Source organism: Gymnoscopelus microlampas (assembly GCF_963454915.1).
Source record: "Gymnoscopelus microlampas genome assembly, chromosome: 8".
Classification (NCBI taxonomy): domain Eukaryota; kingdom Metazoa; phylum Chordata; class Actinopteri; order Myctophiformes; family Myctophidae; genus Gymnoscopelus; species Gymnoscopelus microlampas.
In genome coordinates this window covers 41,431,004-41,453,090 of record NC_139945.1, presented here as the reverse complement: position 1 = coordinate 41,453,090, position 22,087 = coordinate 41,431,004, and the positions used below count along the sequence as shown (strand labels likewise).

Sequence of the window (22,087 nt, the reverse complement as noted above, 5' to 3'; positions counted from 1 at the left end):
TCAAATGTTTTGATTTTTTACACAGACCTAAAAGGGTGTTCAATAGCGTTGATTTGTGAAAAAAAAAAGAGATGAAAATGGAGTTAGCTGGTTCGTCCTGGACACCAACGATATGCTATATATCTCTGCTGTCCGGCAGGAACCAGCTAACTCCAAAATGTACATTTTTCAGGAAAAGAAAAACGTTCATCATTGATAAGTACAGCTGAATGGAACTCCAAGCTCACAATGAGGTTGGAGGTCAAAAGGGGGTGTAGCCTGGAGTCAGCAAAATCAGCTATAAGCTCCGGTGGACTTCGCTGGTTTAGCAGAACATTTGAGGATCCAATGGAGTTAGCTGGTTTTGTCAGAAGCACTTTTTAATGCTTTTCATTGCTTTTCAACACACAGACGTAAAGGGTGTTCAATGGCCCTGATTTACAGTATGGAAAAAAATGCAAAAGCGTCAAAATGGAGTTAGCTGGTTCCTGGTTCCTGACAGCAACGACAGTACATTTCATTTTACACTGCATTACACTGTAGGGTTGCAACAGTTTATCACATTAATCGATTTAATCAAATTAACAATTAATAATTGATCCCTATTTTGGGGATGTCATTAGAATGAGTGACCACCCCGCCCCCGTCCATTGAGTTCAATGCACAGGTGGCGCAATCTTGTGAGGTTTTCAGCTATTACCTTCAATGGTGTGATGGTGTCATGTTCTCTTTCTACATAGGTGAAAAAGTAAAAAAAAGTTCAAACATACAGTAAATAGTGAAAACAGCCATAGACATGTGAGATTGTAGATCTTTTATTTTGACCACTTTTTTCACAACATTGCTGAGATGAAGTATGAAATAACGCTTGAGTGGTTAATCGATTCGTTGTTATATATAAAAAATATATAAAAAACCTGCTTTTAATGTATTGCATTTTAGTGCAGCTAGGAGGCCATTTCTTTTGATCAAGGGTAAGCGTACTGGCAGGAGTATGTTTCCTACACCCGTAGGAAACCCCACCTGAACACAAAATTTGCAATACTGTATACGGAACCATGTTTATTCAGGCTGCTATTGCTGCAGCCTAACAGTTACACCGTGAAACTGTTGGACAGACATTTGTGTCTGAGCCAGCACAGCACATTTCATATTCACACAGCATTACGAACAGACCTGTGGACTCCACATTTGTGAATTACTGATATTACTGGTGGTTATATCTCCATCGGGACAGGTTTGAATGATGACACGAGTTACGCTGATAGTTGTGCTGTTTTCCCTCATTTCAGTTATGAGTTTGCATGTGTCTTTCTGGGCTGTCAGAACAGCACATCAGCAGCAGTAATGGGCTGTCCCAGTGGAGGGTAGACTGGCAGGCAGGTAATGATCAAAGAGCCTGTTTCCTGTGTTTCATGTTGGGCACAGAGAGAGATGCATCTGTCCCCCTGTGCCTCTGCTTTTTAACAGGCTCGGTGTGCAGGCAGCACTCACTCATCACACTCATACATGCACACGCACGCACACGCACACACGCACACGCACACGCACACGCACACACACACACACACACACACACACACACACACACACACACACACACACACACACACACACACACACACACACACACACACACACACACACACATATATACACATAAATAGATAATCACAAGCACAGTTTCTGGTGTTTTTCCCCTCTCATAACACCTTTATACAGACGCAAAGCCACAGTTCGTTCACTGAATATGGATTCAGTCAAAGGCAGTTTTTGTGCAGAGCATACACACACACACACACACACACACACACACACACACACACACACACACACACACACACACACACACACACACACACACACACACACACACACACACAGTACAAACTCCAGTTATCTTGGAACACCTACGGATTGACATAGTGACATGCTCACAAACTTCCCACATTTGCTGTAGTCTCAATCTCCCTGACACTAACCCAACCAATAAGTAAGTCACTGAACTCCTACCGCCTGGTGTGCCTTCAGACTACAGGCAACAAAACTACAAAACAGTGAAGCGTGGCCAGCTACATTGTCGCAGAGTGGCCCTTCAAATGGTGCTCGACCAGTCGGCAAGATTTTCCCCCTACATTTAGTTAGCACCAGCAACTTTAGGGAGAGAAGACAAGGGAAGTGGAAATGGTAAAACCACTTCCTCTGAACTTGTGATTGGTTTATGCCTCCAGTAGCATTTCAAGAGCTTTCAAAAAGAAAATGTTGAGGGCCAACAAAATGTATGATGTGTAGTCTGTCCCGCACGCGTGTCTGCCATACTTCTGTTGCTTCATGTCAGCGACTTACATTGAAAATGACATGTTGCCCTGTTTGCTTTGTCGCCGGAGATCTGAATGCTCAATTACTCATCCCAAGCGCTTGCACGTCACTCACACCCAATCACACACCATGAAATACAACATACAGCACGGGAGCTGTATGCTAAAAGGTTACTATTATCATACGACAGTGTCACTCGATGAAGATCTACGAGCTCACAAGCCAACAATGTTTTGCATTAGCCAATCTCCAAGCTCAATGCGATGCATTGTGAGCTTGTATATCGGCCATTTTTGGCAAGCGACATCATTGTACGAAGAAGAATAATTCAGGCATTAGCGCCCACACTGAGTCTCCCATCTTGCTCCCAACCAATTCCAGCAAGCAGGACTATCTCTCTGACTCAGGTGCTGGGCCACTCAGGGATATCTTACCCTGAATCTTGTGTCCACAGTTGCTCGACTCTACTTTGCCCTGCTCAGCCTGCCAGAATAGTTTCGTTTTAATCAATTGAGGCAATTAGAGAAGCCAAATCTCATCTCAGGTTGTATGTTGTTGGAAATGAAGTTCAGCCTTCAGCATGGTTGTAAAAAACGATTTTACTTTATCTGGAAGATTAAAACTTCAGGGTCACAGTAATCTTTCTTAATGAAACTGTCAAGTTATTGGAGAATTTTTAAACTCTATATGTCTCACAAGCTTTAGGGTGCTTGATGGTGTGTGTGTGTGTGTGTGTGTGTGTGTGTGTGTGTGTGTGTGTGTGTGTGTGTGTGTGTGTGTGTGTGTGTGTGTGTGTGTGTGTGTGTGTGTGTGTGTGTGTGTGTGTGTGTGTATTCTTGCTGAGTGAGTCCATAGATGCATTATTTTTTAAACTTGATGATTGGCAGGGTTCCTAAAAGCTATATGTGGTTGCTATCAAGGGTAAATTAGCTAAATTAGAAGTAATTACTTCCAATCAAAGGACACCTACTTATTACAGGTGAGGAGGGGGGGGCAGAAAGGGCTGATTTAATTATGGACAACTCCTGCTTTAATCTCTAGTCTCAAACCTTTTCATTTTGACGAAGCAAAATGATTTCCCTCTGTATTGGTACCAAATGTATATGACATCATATGATATCAGACCTACATATACTGTACTTCTATTACCAGAAAGCAATTTGTTCTAGTTGTAATTGAATAATGGTAAACAGTAGAACTATTTTCTGTACAAACTGATTTAGTTATTGAATAATTAAAGCTGCAGTGTAGTGGTCACTGTTTCATACTTTGTGCATGGTGAGACCCTTGTTCTCTCAGCTTCTGGTACCATTATTGTACACTTTAGAAGAACCAGTTTGTTATACATATCCAAAGCTATGGCAACCGATCCTGCTAAGAAAAAAAAAACACTATCTGAAAGGGGATGTCTAGCTGCCAAGAATGGCAACTTCAAATGATTGATAGCCATTTGTTTTCCAGGCTTTAATACAACATAAACTCCCCAGTGATTCATCACCATTGTGAGGGTTTTCCAGGTTGTCTCTGCAAAGCTCACAAAAAATAATTCATTTTCTGGAAGCCACTAGCCAGGCGCTAATGTTAAATATTCATGTGGGTCCAGTCTAAATGATGTGGCCATTGGCACACAGTTAGAGCACACTCTGTGTGCAAGGGAGGAAATGTCAAGCTGTGAATAAATGAAAGCAGTGAAGCCGTATATTACCCTGCCATTGTGAATTTACTATGGCTGCCATTTTGCACGCCACTTCAAATAGATCTCCCTTTTAATCAATGCACTCTGTAAAACACTACGGAGCATATTGCCACGTCGGCATAAACCTGGACTAGCCTACTGTGTGTTTGTTTGCGTGTCTTTTTTCCGCCATTTCCGTTAGCAGGTTAATTCACCTCTCACGTATAGAAACAGAGCACTTTGTACTTCCTCGGCGACAGCGCTCGCTCGGCGTGTCAGATGAAACGACGAGACTATCAGAGCACAGAGTCAGTTTCCTCTCCTCAAAGCCAGTCAGTGCAGCACGGGCGCCTTTTGTCACGTGTGATCAATATGACTTCAGATAACAAGTGCCCATGCATCTGTTGTGGCACGCTTTCTATTGACTGTGAACATCAATCCGGTGTGCTTCTCCCGAAGGCATCTCCACTGGATGGTATGCAGATATGGATGAGACATTGTGTGGCGGTTGTACAGTAATTGTGTTGTGACTCGGTGATGCTCGGCTCTGTCTTGATGGCGGTAACCAGCACAGGGCCAGCACAATGCCGAATGAACGTAACTGTGTTGAATATCCATTTAGGAGAACTCAAATAGAGAAGGCAATGTCAGCAGCATATATTGCGCCTCATTTAGACGTGGGAGCTGGGAAATGGCCTTGTATTGACAGACACCCTGGGACTGGGAGGGCGTGCATTCTTTCAAAACACACACACACACACACACACACACACACACACACACACACACACACACACACTTCCTCCAATCTCTGACTAATGGGGCCTGGGGCTGGAGATGGTTCCATCAAGAAACCTCTCTCCTCTCTCCCCCTCTTCACCCCCCCCCCAACACACACACACACACACACACACACACACACACACACACACACACACACACACACACACACACACACACACACACACACACACACACACACACACACACACACACACACACACACACACACACACACACACACACACACACACACACACACACACACACACACACCTGATTGATAGCAGTGATTTGACTGAGAAAAGGGAAATGGGAAATTGAAAAATGGTGGTAGAAGATTGGAAACAGCATGCTGATTATAAACTCTGTGAGGAAACAAAGGGGCCCCACTCAGCCCTTTCTCTTATGGCACTGAGGTAGCAGGTGTGTGTGTGTGACAGGTGTCTGATTGAGGCGCGCAAAAGACATTACAACTCCAAACAAATGGCCGTGTTTAGTGTCCCTGGATGCGGTTACATTTTGGGCTGATCGATGTGATTATGAGTATTATGAGCAGAGGCAGCAGCAAGAGAGAGAATGGGCCCAGGTGCTGCGGAGAGTGGAGCAGGGAAAAAAACATCCCTGTTATTGTTGTGATAATCATAATCCATCAATAGAATTAATAGCACGTCGTCACCAAGGTCATCAGCCGTGCATCCCCACGGGTGCTGTATTTAATATGTCTCATGTTGTAATAGAGCCTCTCTGTTGGCGGCAGATGTACAGGAGTTACTGTATAAGACCACACAGATTTATTACCAACACAATGTTGTAATTCTTGCTGCCGGGGCTGGGGCTTTTTCCCCCCTTTAAGTTAAAGAATAGAGCAACAAATACAGAATTTCACATTCAGTCATTTACAAAAATGCCTGTATGGCATCATCATTTACTACGGCCATTTCATTTTTATTTTGTGAGAGTATAACGTTTCAGCAGCATGAATTAGTCACAACATCCCTGTGTGGAGGCTTTGTTGTTCTCTGTAAATGAGGGAGCATCTTGGCTTAGGCCTCAGTGATTTAATATTCTCGGAGTGCTTCCAGACAGTGAACGGTGCTGCAGCAGCTGGCTCTTGACCTGCATCCACCCCACTGACCGGCTCCTTTCCACTGGGCAGGCTGTGACGATGACAAGTCTGTCACAAGCTTCTCCCAACGTCCTAATTACCTATTTAAAAAGCACACACATGTGCACTCACAGAAACAGTCAGGGTTTTTGGAGACAGTATAAAACACACACACACACACACACACACACACACACACACACACACACACACACACACACACACACACACACACACACACACACACACACACACACACACACACACACACACACACACACACATTAATTCTCTGCTTCAATGCAGACAGGCACATACACACATGCAAGTACACGTGCACACATATTCATAGTGAGTCATATGGTATGTATAATAATATGCATGTGTACACATCCACCTACAGTACAAGTATGCGCACACATGTAGATGCATTCATTTTCAATATGTACATTAACATACGATTTATGCATAGACACAACTACAAAGGGGCACTCTGCAGCATGCATACTCCCACTATTGACTTTGTTGCCTACCCAGGACTGTGTAAGTCATGGGTTGCAGCCATCAGGACCTGAGGTTGCGGCGAGAAACAGCATTTCTACGACACACGGTTCAACTTTGTTTGACCCTTGTGGGCAGAAGTGAAAGTGTGTCCTCAATATGCAATTACACTTTCGAGTTGTTGGATGTTTCTTTCATGATAGGCCCCTCACACAAAATGTGGAAGCCATTTACAGACAAACAGTATGGAATATCAAAAAGCTTTTGACACATATTGTCACATGTCTGCCAAGATCATGTACAGTATACCTAATTTGGAGAAGATTGGTAAGAAAAAAAAACATATTTCTGCAACAAACACAACAGATAACAGTGACATTTGTTGCCTGTGTGGCACCCCTTATGGTTCTAAGTGAAATGGCTTTTGGCTCTGTGTTCTGTAGATACCCCTCAATATCATGTGATTACAATTTGCAGTTGATCAGACAATTGATACATGATTTCTGTCCATCCTGCAAAATTTGGACGTTAATTATAGCCAATCGGTATTCAACGATATTGTACAATATTTCAGTTAATCACATGTATCACTGAAATCCAGAGATAATGTGTAGTGATTTGTGTGAGTTTTGGAGAAAATATGTAGGAGGAGCAGCAAAAACTGTGTTAGAAGAAAAAGATAAATGGCAGGGTTGTGATATGATCCAACCTTTTGATTGAGGCTGATTTGCATGTACAAGAAATGTGATGCTATGATCAATCCTGTGGTTTGCGAGATTAACGACACACTCACTCACTCTGATTTGAAAAGCTCTGCATATTACGATGTGGGCCGAGCTGTGAGTACAGTAGATGATTCAGACCTCTCGATACTCCTGCTGTGCGGTACCACATATGCACCTGTCATGCCTTTCTTTCCACCCGAGGCTGGGCTCAAAAGAGGCTTGGCCATGGATGATGTCTCTCAGGAGTAAAAACGAAGGAGACAGAGTCATTGGAAGAGGCAGTCTGAATAAGATGTGACATGTTGCACAGTCAGAGGTTAAGCTTTCCCCAAGATCTGTTTTATGCAGCTCTGTGTGGGTTTGTTGCACACTGCCGTTGTTGCATTAAATCCACGCTCAGACAACCATCCTGCTAACTGAACACAGTGGATGATCTTGCCCACAGCTAGAAAGGAAAGTCTTGCTAGCTAGCAACATGACTCACTGGTATGAGATTAATATTAGGCCATTTAAGTTATTGCCATTCCTGGAAATGTGCAGTGGCGTACCCACTGTAGAGACAGGGCAGGCGGTCGCCTGCCCAACTAAGATCTCGCCTCCCCTAGAAAACCCAAATAACCTGAAAATGTGTCATTGTGTGCTTAATGTCCCCAAAGTCGCGCATCCAACAAGCTTTGAACTGAGCAGATTGGACCTTCCGTTCCAGAGATAATGGCCAAAACATGAAAATGACAACTGTCCGCGATCGCCAATTTTCGATTGAGTTGAAATTTATTTTTGGGGGGTAATAGTGGGGGTGCAAAAAAAAGATCTCGCCTGCCCTAAATGTAATTCCTGGGGAAGCCACTGGAAATGTGTATGACTTTGGTGCATTAATAGTAATACTTCCGACGGAGGCTGTTATAATGACTTAAAACATGCTGCTCTACACTACATAAAACATAAAGCTAATTTATGTCATTACGTCAAATTACCTGACCTGTATCTGATCCATATTTTATTTATTCCTTCCATCTGTGAGAGGTTCAACACAGTAGTGTTGCATCTGTCATCTGTCTCAGATATGTGCAGCTGTGTGGAAAAGCAGCCTGCTGTGTAGTGAGACGAGAGACATTATTCCGACAATATTAGTGTTTCTTTGCACACTTAAGGCCCTTGCACACAGAGTCCGATGTCATCTTTTCAGTTTTTTGCATGAATCGAACTTGGTTTGGTTGAAAAAATAACGCACTGTCGCAGACACATCTGACGGTATGCAATTTCGGGGATAGTGTAGTGTCGGAGTGTAAGAGGTCACGAGAAGCATGTGTTCATTAACATTTTTTGACATATTCTTTTTTCTGCATACAAAGTCTACAAAGTCGACACTGCCTCTTGTGTGGCAGTGTCGCATGTCAAAAATAGCCAATCTGCAAGTCCACAAACTTGTGAGATTTTACTGTATCTGCTATCCTCAGCATGCGTTACCATTATATACTGTAGTGGAGCATGACTGTGCATATTACAGAACTGCAAAGTGCTATCTGTACCCTGATAACTTGTACAACATTTATTCATTCTTTTTTAGTGTGGGTATTTTTAAAGGCATTTTTGTCCTGAGAGATGAGTGTAAATGTAAAGATTTTACGCTAAATGCGAGATGTTCACAGATTTGAATGAAGCTGAGATTTGTTCATATAACCTGCACCTGTCGTTCATCCTCTGCTATTATACAGTAGGTATAATTTGCAAACAACATACTGTGGCAGAAGACATGCTACCTACCATATGTTCCTCGATCCAGGCACATGCACTGTTAGGGCCCAAGGGGGGCTTGAGCCCCTGTCCTCGTGCCCTCAGTGTCGATAAGTGCCCTTTTTTGTTTTCAAATTTCAAATTTAAGGAGGGAACAATACTCCTCATCAATATACAAGTTCCACTCCTTTTTTCCCTCGACACCAAATCTCTTTGCCTAAAATAGCAGATCTACAAGCTCACGACACGTCTCAATGCGATGTGTTATGAGCTTGTACTGTAGGTCTGCTATTTTTGCAGCATGTTCGCCCCAAATAGTTTTTCTCTATCAATCAATAAACTGCTGTATGCATCTTGTCTGGAAAGCACCACATCCCTCCAGCCACAGTTCAGTTACAGTGAATGATATCACTCAGGTAGGCAGTGTGTTAATAGGAAACCAAAAGAACATTTAATTACATTTTATGATATACGTACAATATATAAAAACAAACTATTAATTAGCTCAGAAAGACAATGTAATTCCGTCATTACTTGCCTCTGTGCTCGTGAGCAAGCATGCTACTCTACTATCATTAACTCATTCCCTGCCAATAACGTCTTTTGACGGCTGTTTTTTGTAAGCCCAATGACGTCTTTTGACGTCTCTTTAAACATTTTTTTAAACAAATCCTTTTTCACACAGAACCAGGAGATAACGCGATCCAAAGATTTACTAGTCCATTCACTTCCTGGTTAAAATATTATAGAAAATCGCAAAATCCTGTTGGTCAGGGCTTTTTGGGCTATTTAGTGAAAGGCAGTGAATGAGTTAAAACAATGTTGTATCCATCATGCAGGAGAACTAAAACATTTCTGAACCAGGTCATTTTGTTTTGTATAGTTTTGGCAGTTTAGGCATAGTGATGGGGGAGTGCCTTTTTGCCAGCTCACTCGAGAGCTGGTCAAGGAACGCGGGCGTTTCCTTCAAAATGTCCTAGAGAGAGTCCAATAGTGACAGCTATGTTGACTGTGTTCTCCTGGGCTCTATGAAAGCAACTTGACATTTACAATAGATTAAAGATCAGCCAAGATATCCATAGTATATTATCGCTGTCGCCTGTCGGGCAGAAGCCGAGTGCTTCCATATTTCAACTTTTTATATTTCTTCATAAATTAATGCCCTGTTTTATACTTCGTTGTATGACAGTGCCACGCAAAAATAGCTCATGTACAAACAAAATGTTTGACATGTTTTGTAAGTTTGCCCAAAAAAGGGACGCCAGGTTGAAAGTGGTTAAGTCTGTCCATGGGTTTCATAAATATTTAGCCAATAAAATGTATTAAAAAGAGCTTGACTAAATAATAAATATACATTGGGTCCATTGGAACACAGGTTATTCTTTACCTGAAAAGTAACAGTTTTGGACATTCAAGATTTCAGCCAGACAAAGACTATTTCGATTTAGTAAATCTCATCAATACAGAGCAATTAACCACATTAATGGGAATGCGTAGAAAACCCCCATTTACTTATAGTTTAGCAGCTCTTTTAAGCGTATTTGATTAACACGTCTCAATCTGCTCAGGGGAGGAATTAGTATGAATAATCCCTGTAGTGTTAAGTAGGTGTTTTCATGGATATCTCACAGGCAGGTACGCAGCAAAATGTGTTAATTTAACTCTGATAGTTAATTTGAGCTCTCTGCGAGAGATAAATGAACTCTCAGGATCTTGCTGTGCAGATACCTGGATTGAGCTGTACTGTGGTGGCTGAGAATAACAGAGGCAGAGGGGTGTTGAACGGAATCAAAATGAAGAAAACAATAGTTGGATGGTGCAATCCTATTGTAATTTTTCAGTATTATAATGGAGGTCATACCGTTTTCGGTGCTCTATGGGAAACAAGAATTAGCATTCTGCGGACATCATTTTCTGAACAGAAAGCAAATTAGTGGACGGACGGACAGACACACACAGTCCACTCCAGGTGACTTTTCTGTCACATTTCCTTAAAGAAAATACTGAGACCTTCCACCGATCTTTTTTAATATAATGAAAGCGTGTCGCAGACAGCATCCTATCACCCTCCACCTACACATGTGAAAAGATATCTATGCATGTACACACACACACACACACACACACACACACACACACACACACACACACACACACACACACACACCAGCTCAGTCACACACGAGCAACAGTTTGCATTTCATGAGTATCGAAAAGCGGCGGATGTATTACCTGAAAGGAAGTGCATTAATTCAAATATATCACAACAGTGTTGAGAAGAAGTGATACCTCATTAGTCTGTCTCTGCCGCTTTTACCTGGCAGTTGAGAGAGAGAGAGAGAGAGAGAGAGGTACTGTACAGTAAATAGAAAGAGCGAGAGAGAGACACACAGAGACACAGAGCGAGCTATAGAGAGAGAGAGAGAGAGAGAGAGAGAGAGAGAGAGAGAGAGAGAGAGAGAGAGAGAGATAAAGATAGACAGACAGAGAGAGAGAGAGAGAGAGAGAGAGACACAGAGAGATGCTTTATGACATTGTTGTTACACAGACATCAGTCGTATTCTGGCTCATTGACTGAAAAATAGCTTAGTGTAGATTCAATGGGTTAAACAAATGCTGTACTGTTGAATAGCTTTGTAAAACAGTTAGATCTTCATTCCTTATACAGTCTATTGTGCACCACAAGAGTCATTGCTGTGTAAGTGTTCGCAAAGAAACGCATTTCTGACATGAAATGCAACATTACTGTGTATAGAAAGCAGAAACGTTCCACTTCTACATTTCTGGGAATCATTTGGCTCACTCTACAGAGCCTGTGGATGGCATGAGTATAGTAAAAGGATAGGAGTCGAGGAGACAAGGGCAGACATTATTTGGAGGACGGGTTTGTCTGCCTGCTCTTATCCTGCGTGATTGACAGATTGGTGCAGTGGCCGCACTCGCGCGAATGGCATCACACGCATTTCCCCTGAAATCTGTCTATCAATGCTGTCTAAGCAGAGCGACAGGCATGACATCTAATCACAGGCGAGCTGGCACCTCATAACTCCTGCCTAATGTGCTGCAGGTACAGGGGGGGTGGCAGGGGAGCAGAGCAGACACGCCACCTCAGTGCTATTTATAGCACTCTCTGAGGCCACCAGGCGAAAGTGGATCATACTGGGGGGTTAGGGATGGTGTCACCACCGTCTCTCTGTTAAGATACTTGTCTCTGTTGACGAGCTTGTTACACACAGAGTCAGAAGCCGCCAGCAATTCTATAATTCTATTGTGTGTTCTGCAATTTTCTGCAAAAGCAAAATGTAGTTAATTTACTAAAAGCAACAACATGAGAACAGATACAACAGGCCTACAGTACATCCAAAATGATGTATTTCTTTATCACTGTATGTTACTCTCACACTGAGTTAATTTAACACACATAATGTTATTGTTTGGTATCGTCAGGAGCTGCTTTAAGCGAATCAAAATCCTCATTAATTCACCAGGCTGGGTGTGAACATTGTTTTCACCTGTGTGTGTGTGTGTGTGTGTGTGTGTGTGTGTGTGTGTGTGTGTGTGTGTGTGTGTGTGTGTGTGTGTGTTCTTTTTTCTGTCTGTCTGTCTTATCTGTCTGCCTGCGTTTGCACAGCTAATCTCGGAAACTGCTGGCCTATTTAATTTGTAAAAACACTATACTGTAGATCATGAACGCAACATCCAATCAACACCAAACTGGAATCACATGTTGATGCTTTCACATCTGACTATAGGGGCTGCCACGAAGGTGAAAAGAAACCTGATGTCATAGAAACGCTATTTCCCCCCCCGCAGCTTCCTCGGGTCCGGGTGGCTGCAACGCATGACTTACACAGCCCTGGCTATGTGAAGTTCCCCTTTCTAGTTAGTGTTACTGTGAGAGTGTGTCTCCACATTATGAGGCAACAACTGGTACAGTATTCCATCTCTCTGTGTTGTGGCAACATGGAGCAATCTTTCAACTACAATACTATATTGAATCGCGTGCCTCTTATGCAGTGGCCTTTGTTGGTACGTACTGTGTATACTGCCTGGACATAGTTTGGAATTTATTCTCCATCGTGTGTGATTTGTTGTCACTTATCATTTCTGTCCTGTGGGGGATTGCTGACATATTGCGAATGCACAAAGGAGCATAACAAGGACATGTGCCATGCACTGCACTCTTATTACGCTAACAATGACAACTGAGACAGCCCTTCGCTACCACATACTGTAGGTCAACTCGCATCACACTGATACCTACAGTATGTCTTTCACAGCCAGACAAAAGTAACAAAGTGGAAGTCTGTGTCAGTTGCTAACATGATAAAATTGGTTTGTGAGAATCACAATGCAGACGGATGTGCAGTTGGGGGGGGGGGGGGGGGGGGAGGTCATGAATGGTAGGCACTGAATGATAGAGGCTCTTCCCCAGTGGATAGGCCCCAAGCACTGCTGCAAGGGAACATGCCAGTCTCCCATGCCCTGTGAGATGCCGGTCTGAACGGGCACTGTTCCAAACGGGTGCTCTCCTCTCCAGCGTGCATTTGTGTCCCTGGGGAGCGTCTCCAGGCAGGGGCTCCTCTAGCACAGGGCTGGCTGGAATCTCAAACAGAGACAAGGAGCAAAAACAAAGCCTGGATGTTCCCCATGCTGTTGCATCGACAGCGCAGAATTGCGGAAGACAAAACGGTAACACTTTACTTAAAGGTCGGGTCTATAATGCATTATAATCATGTTTATAATGCATTATAATGTGCTTATAAGGCATTATAACACTCATTATAAATGCTTATAATTATGCATAACAACTTATAACAACATTTATAACGTTTTATTAGTGCTGGTCATAATGCATTATTATGCTCAATGGAACAGCACATTATAACTACCATAATTTAGTTATTTATAAATGTCTTTGTTATAAGTTGTTAGGCATACTTATAATCATTTATAACGACTATTATGAAGATTATAAGTGCATTATAATGCATTATAGACCCAACCTTTAAGTAAAGTGTTACCGAAAAAAACATTGTTAGGTTGTAGATCTTGAAAAAAAAAAGAAGATGTGTAGAAGAATGGATTATTATAAGTTTAATGATCATCCAATGTATTTTCATCAAGCTGACACACGTTAAAACATTCTAAGTATTACTGGAACATTGCATGCACTTATAACATAAAATAAAATAGCATTGGATTATGGGCATGTGCTCATTCTGTCTGCTTACAACCTGTCTTTTCTCTTTCTCTTCTCCACCTCGCCTGCAACACAACAGGAGCTGCTGAAACCATGACAGGTACAGTCTGTTTGCTGTTCACATTATACAGTTTCTGTCTGTTTCCATTGACTGAATGTTTATCTCTGCCTGTCCTTCATCCATGATTGATATTTACATGAGGTTACCATACTGTGTGAGGATACGGTGAAGTGTTCAAAGTACTGTCTCTTCTTGTGTTGTTCTATATCAGTCTACTCTCATATTGTACATACATACATATTGGATTACATGGGAATTATTACTTATGGACTTTACAGTCCTGTATCTGTGTAAGACATTGCACTGACCTTATTATATCTGAAAAGAAGAGAGTCGTCCTCAGACGATTTCACACCAACTACCACCCAACATCACACCATGACATCAAGGACATAGGCTACATACCACCACCTCTGGCCACATGATAAAGTCGAAAGGACACACACCCATGCATGCACGCGCATGCACACACACACACACACACACACACACACACACACACACACACACACACACACACACACACACACACACACACACACACACACACTCGTCCTCCCAAGCTATGGTACTAGACACGCCTCTCGCCTCTATGCCTACTACACACGCCTGCCGTCGGTTCAAATCACCGTGACACAGAGTAATATAAAGGACAAAATTTAAGAAACGTACTTGAGTAAATGTGCTTAGTTACTTTACACCTCTGCATACGAGCTGCGTAGCGTGCGTTCTGCTCGTTCTGCTCTGCCTTTAAGTACGGTACTTGAGTAAAGGTCCATGAACATGTTTGAGCACGCGACTTTATACCGCCCGTCCCCCCCCGCAGGGGGGGGGGGGGGTTCCTGGCACAAAATAGATGGGGGGTCTGTGGACAAATACATATTAATCTGGGAGACACCCTAACCCAGTAGCGGGGGTCCGGGTGGGGAGAGAGCCTGGCGCAGGGAGTCAGCCCACAGACGGCTGTGTTGTTGACGGACAACGGATCCACGCTTATGAGAAACAACAAAAATACAACCTGGCAAAACAGTTGCGTGCATTAGCGCAAGATGAGGATAAAGGAAACATTCAGTCGAAATGGGGCCACTAGCAGTGTTGCCAGACTCTGCGAGACAAATCAGGAACCAGGTCTATGAAAACAAGCCGCGCATACACGGCACACAGACAAACACACAGAGAAAAAAGAAAGCTAGCTGGTATACATGACTGAGTCATATCTTGTTTTCTGTGTACTGTGTAAGTGTGAATATTCTTCACCTTTTGTGAACTCATAATCGCATAACTGAGATTATTAGTTCAATCCAAATATGAAGTTCCACACATCACACCGATCATCAACATGACATCAGAGATCCACAGGGAAGCCCTGCCGTTATTAGAGAGCTCTTGTTTGATGCTATATGAGTTGAGCGAGCATCATTAGATGAGATGGAATGTGGAACTTGCAAGAGAGTTTGTGTTTTGGAGACGAAAGGGAATCAAATTAGAGGCTTCTGAAACTTGTGAAAGCAGAGGAAAGTTGGAAAAAAATGAAGCACTAATTATATGCCCATAGACAAATTATTTTTAAAGCATGGAATCTAGGGGCAAGCCATCTAGAAGAGGGCCTGTCTGTGTTTGAGTAATCTCACAAACCACTGGACCGATCAGAACCAAATTTCTTGGGCAAACTGCCATAGGCCAAGGGCGTAAATCCCAGAATAGCTTTTACTTATACGGTACAGTATATTCTTGTGTGTGAATATTTTTCACATTTTGTAAATTCATAATCTCAGATCCACCGTAACGAGTGACATCATCAACATATGATGTCAGAGATCTACAGAGAAGCCACGCCATCATTGGATCCTGTCCTGTTTTGTTTACTCCTGAACATCTTTGGTGCAGAATTGTGTCATGACGACCACACTGCGGAAGAGATTGATATAGCAGTGAATAGGGAGCATCAGGGAGCGAGGAAAGGGGACATTTCCTTGTTAACGAACACTATGTTTGTCGTGCGGCTATTGTTCCTTGAAAGGACAAAGCTACTGCAGACAGCAGTGACTCAGGGGAGAGGGATCAGAGGCTTCTTTTTGCTGCCCTTTTCTGTCTCTTGTCTTTTGATGCGAAAACAATAGGGGGAAAAGTTCAAAGGGAGAAGGAACTTGGCTTAAAACATACCCGTATTCTAACCTATGGATGGTGGACCTATAGACCAGTTTTGTCAACATTTGATAGAATTAGCTGGAGATGGGGCTGTTTTGCATGTTGAATAGAGCTGATGGGGGGCTCATGTCAGACACAAGGTTGTACATCTCCTAAGACAGACCTCTGAAGGTCTGCACTTGTCTCGTAATGTTTCTTTCAGTATGTTGTGATGCAGGAACAGGAGGGCAGCCATGTGTAGAAGATACAGGCACTTTACTCTCCCAGACAGCTGCTGGAATGAGTGTGAATTTATCAGCCAGTCATCTGTGCCATGCTCACACCTCAGCTCCCCGTCTCCACCCTCCCACCACCCAGAATTAATGACTGCCTCTCCTCATTTGCACCCAATCATGACCGGGATGCCAAGGCAATTGAAACTGTTTACTCCAATTGCGGGGAAAAAAACCCTCCATGTCCCACAAAGTGGCCTGTTTTCACTTTGATGCGATTGCTAATCACAATGACGTTATTTATGTGTGTTTTGAATTGGAGATGAGCCTATATGCTGGGACATTGGAGGGGGACCAACTCTGCTTTAGGGGCTGCTAAATCTTATGGATAATTTATCTATCTCTCGGTCCAGCAGATTGGTAGTGGAATAACCTTGCTTCTTTGAGGCTGCTGTATGTTGCTGGTGTGACTGCCGGTGCCAAATGTGTTGCTTTAAACATCACTGACATAACACAGACATCAAAAGATTTCCACAGAGCTTTTGGCTCCTCTGTTGTGGTGCTCGAGTGCAAGTATGGCATAGCTGGTTGAGCTCCAGCACACTGGGTTTCATTGCACACTTCTGTGTACATTTCATGCACTAAAACGAACATCAATTTGATTGGGTGCTAATCACTCAGCAATGCATCTAATTTACATATTTATCTTTTTTTTTTTACTCTATGGCCCACTGCGTCCTTGAAATGAAAACTGAAGCTTACAGCATTAGACACTAATGGCCTGGTGTGTGGTTTCCGCACATGTTTTCACCCATTACACCCTTTGTGTCAACGAACCAATATCTGCCTCTGGCCGCTATGGGGAATGAAATGGATTGTTCATTGCATTAGACAGGTCTGAGGAGCCTTCCTCCCCAGGAGGTTAATTTCTTGTTGCTTTCCTCGCTCACAGAGCTCATTTTTGTCACATGTTCGTTTGGCTGTCTATTCCAATTATCACCATCACAAAAAAAACAGTTCCCCCCCCACCATGTTGTAAATGTCAAAACAGACAGGTGTCTAACAACACAGGCATGCAAATGTGCTTATAGTGTTTCCACGGCTAAGAGTCTGGCCCTGTCTTGTTGTGCGGCGCCTAAACTTCAGGCATTTTTTTATACTTAAACATTTTAAAATAGAGTAAATAGCCGATCTACATCGACACGTTGTGAGCTTATAGATCGGTTAATTGAACTATTTAAAATGGAGTTTAGTAAAAAAAAAAAAGGCATAAGGGGTAAGGCGGCTTTTCTGCTGGCTTGAATCTGAGGTGTTTAAAAGCCTTTCGCCAACCTCCATCATATTTTTTTTTCTTTCAGTTTTTCTTCTTTTTTTGTCCTTAACCGGATAAATATAGCGTCAAGGTGACTTTTTACACTCTTCACCTGGAACGAAGGCGGGAAACAAAACCATTTTGTCTGCGAAAACCGGAGGGATGTAGTGTAGTGCGAGTTCTAATGATGAGGTCTGAGAGCTGTCAGTGTCATCGCTGCCAAGGTGCAGAGTCTGGCTCCGTGGCTGACAGCACCGTGGCTCCTGGAGACACACAACAGAACCCGCTGAGCACACATTGGTCACATGGAACCTCAGATGGGGGGCTCTGATAAAGCTTAACCACCACAAACTGCATCCAGTCTCTCTCTCTCTCTCTCTCTCTCTCTCTCTCTCTCTCTCTCTCTCTCTCTCTCTCTCTCTCTCTCTCTCTCTCTCTCTCTCTCTCTCTCTCTCTCTCTCTCTCTCTCTCTCTCTCTCTCTCTCTCTCTCTCTCTCTCTCTCTCTCCGTACCATCCTGTCTTATCGGCAGATTCTTTGCCTTCTCTTCCTACCTCTGTGGGCAATGGAGCTTGCAGCCCATCTGGCTGTGACTCACAGGGCCGACTCCTGAGCTGGGGGAGATCAATAGTGACAAACACTGCACAGGGCTCTTATATTAGAGGGATTAGACATGGCAAACAGACAGATTTAATATTATTATTTATGTTGTAATCTAAAGGGTCTGTTCACATAGTGTTTAGCACGGTGCAAGTCTCTTTTGCAGGGAGGTATAGGACATAATTATCAAGACTTGACTGACATGTGGAATGCCTAATTTATGCTCCGTCGTACAATGGTGTTGCGCACCGGAAATAGCCGATCTAAAAGCTGGATGTGATCCATTGTGAGTTTGTAGATCGCTATTTTCTGTGTACTGCAGTGTTGTATGATGAAATGATAAATGATAATGATAAAATTATCTGCTGTAGGCTACATGTACTTTTTTTTTTTTTTTTACTTTTCTTTGTCTATGTTGTCCACCCACCCCTACCCCCAGAGTTCAGTAAGAGGCCACTGTTCTGCAGTGTGTACTTCAGTGAGCAGGAGACAAGGAAACTTGTCATCTTGGCCCATTTTGTAGACGTTCAGGGACCATGGGTGTAAATCTAGATTTTAGATTGTCTGTAGAAGTGATGTCTGAACGAAAGTTTCAGCAGAATATTATATTTGTGTGTGTGCATCAAGGTTATTATAGTTAACTAAAACTAACAAAACAATTAAAAACATTTTAGTTAACTAAAATAAAAATTGAAACAAGGCTTACAAAACTAACTACATTTATTGAGGAAAAAGTCCTTAGTTTTAGTCTTTGTCAATATTTCAGTCTTTTGAACTGTGCCAGGTTTAATGCCTGTTGTCAGCATCATTTCCAAAATCTTCAAAAAGAGTATAAATAGCCAAACTACAAGGTCACAATGCGTCCTGGATGCAACACATTGTGAGCTTGTACATCGGCTATTTTCTGTGCACTGCACCGTCATATTACAAAATATAAATCAGGCATGAAATGATCTACTGCAGGCTACATGTTTTTTTTTTTTAACTATTCTTTGTCTGTGTTGTTAAGTTGACGGTCAAAACCTGGCGACAGATAACGTGTCGGTGATCGAGGGAGAAATGGCCACCATCAGCTGCCGAGTGAAGAACAACGATGACTCAGTGATCCAGCTGCTCAACCCCAACAGACAGACCATCTACTTCAAAGACGTTAGACGTAAGTGCTTGTGCCCTGGTAACACATGTTCACAAGATGACGCTACCACACCCGTCTGTCACTGTGTTCTGTAATCACTGTCTAATCCACCCGCCATGTCTCCAGCTCCCCCATATGAAAGAAAGAATGACGATATTGACATCACGTCTAACGGTATCAGATGGCTCTTGTATAGCTTTAGGTCAGATTGCAAACGTAGCATAGCATCTGTCCTTGACTTAGACATGTCATTAAGCTCGGATTGGATGGAGATTAATATGAGATAATGTGCAGCACTAGCATAATGGGAATACTTTTGTGTCCTTGTCATTATTTGATTTTACGATAATCTCTTAGATTAGGGAAATTAGACATTGATTATGCATGAGCATATGGGCTTCTCCTACTTTAAACTGAAGTTTGCTCCGTTTCCTCTCCAGTTTTTTCTTCTTCTTTTTTTCTCTTTTTTTTCCTGGGATCTGAGCCAAGATTCAAGGTGAAGAAGAAACACATTTTGATGTTTTGGTATGGTTGTTACTTACCACTTAATCACAAAAACCTTCGAAATTATTTAAAAATAGCCGATCTACACAAGCTCACTACACGGTGTGACAGGTTTTGAACTATCAAAAAAAAAAACTCTTCACATATGTTGAAATGCCCAAAATTGGGCTCCATATGCTCCATTTTCTCTCCAGAAAAGAGCACAATTGAGATCCTGTGTACACATTTTGTCATGCTTGTTTTCCGAAAGTAATGTGTGTGTTTTAGTGTTGCCCACAATGTTGCTCACAGTGTACAGTACATGCTTCAGTGCCAGTTGCACACTCCTCAGTCTGCCCCTCAAAATACCTCTGAAAACCACTCATCTATAGCATAAAATGAATCAGCTTATTACACAAGCAACCATCTCTCCACCAGTGCAACACATTTAGTTCTCTTCTTTCTCTTTTTGCATGGTCTCCTGGACATACAGTAGTGTACTGTACTTTTAGCACACATTTCAGTTTCCACGTTATTCCATTGTCAAAACAATGCAAGAAAAATGTCTTTGTCCATATGAAAATAGTTTTGACTTTGACTTTACAACTTGTGATAGGCAGCTAAGGTCTTCTTGGCCCGTGGTTGATGTTAGAACAGTGCTTCTGCAACAGGGCCTTGTGAACCCCATGGTAATGCTATTCTGGGCATCAGTTCCTGGAGGACTGCTGCTCTGTGGGGACCCCCCCCTGCCAGTTGCATTGTTACCTGTCAACGGGGCCTCTCTGCACAGAGACAGCTCTTTGTACACCAGGAGGTAAACAGTAGCGACACACACACACACACACACACACACACACACACACACACAAGGAACTACATGAACATCAGCAATCACAGGGACCTTCGTGCACCCGCATGCGCACGCACACGCACACACACACACACACACACACACACACACACACACACACACACACACACACACACACAGTATACAAAACACTGCAGAACAAATGATGCAGCTTCACGGTGTCAGTACAGGTTCTGCTTGGTCAAACAAAACAAATTTATTTCACACACACAGACACCCACACACACACCAAAGAATTCATACAGTAAGTAGAGGCCAGTGACATCTTGTAAGGATGATTAACAGTCGTTTTTTTCTACATTGATGTGTAATAAAGGGAATAACACAAATAATGCTTTAACAATGTTTACTCAGGCCTGGGGAGCTTTTACAAATCATGCATGTTTGTAGCTGCAATCCAATGTAAATTCAAGGGTTGTACTGTATAGGACCGGTCAGCAAACCCAACACATTAATTACATATTCATAACGTGTCCTGTTTCTCTCATTGACCATTCTACACAGGCTACATGCAATTCTATCTACTAACTACTGACTAGAGACTAGAGAGCCTTTGATGGCCCTATAATGGATTATATAACATAATGATATATGATGAAAAATAATTATTTACAGCACTCGATCTACAGTAAGTATATACTGTATCTTAAATTGCTTGTTTTCATAATTTTTCTTATTTTTTTGTACGTATGGTGATGGGTACATGCTTCTACTTTTGATATCCCCCCTCTGGTCCTAATTATTATTGATATTCATATTGTATTTATTTATCCCTGCTTCAGTTCAGACTGAATTAAATACATGCATTTTTATGATTGATTATATCAACATTTAACAATTTGTGTTAACCACATGGCATCCAAAATATTAAACATTTCAAAAATAGCTAAAGTCAACGCATCTACAAGCTCACAACACAGTATTTATTGCGTGACGAGGTACATAAGGCTTACGTGGTTAACCCTGGTGATACCCATCATAACGTATTCACTCTTCACTCTTTCCTCTGAACTCGTTTGACTTTGTGTGTCAGACTTTATGTGTCAGAACTTCCTTGATTTGGCGTCCTGTGGGTAGATACTGTGCGTTTCTTCTTTGTAACCGCACCAGTCTTACGCAAGCAGCCTGCAAGTACTGTAATTAAACTGCCTCTGAGACTCGTCATCTTTAGAAATGAAGGAATTTCCTAGTAGGAGACTTGACTCTCAAAGTGTGTCAGTCATTGCCCTTTGAGGAAAGACT

At 42.4% G+C, this 22,087-nt stretch overlaps 1 protein-coding gene across 2 annotated transcripts in view; it reads left to right on the top strand.

Moving 5' to 3' along the window:
• Nucleotides 1-22,087, top strand: part of cadm1b (cell adhesion molecule 1b) — a 141,878-nt gene that overhangs the window by 73,562 nt on the left and 46,229 nt on the right. For both annotated transcript variants that reach the window (XM_084064480.1, XM_084064479.1), the window contains exons 2-3: nucleotides 14,104-14,124; nucleotides 19,366-19,512. In XM_084064480.1, the coding sequence (XP_083920606.1) occupies nucleotides 14,104-14,124; nucleotides 19,366-19,512 (168 nt within the window). The remainder of the gene's footprint in view (nucleotides 1-14,103; nucleotides 14,125-19,365; nucleotides 19,513-22,087) is intronic.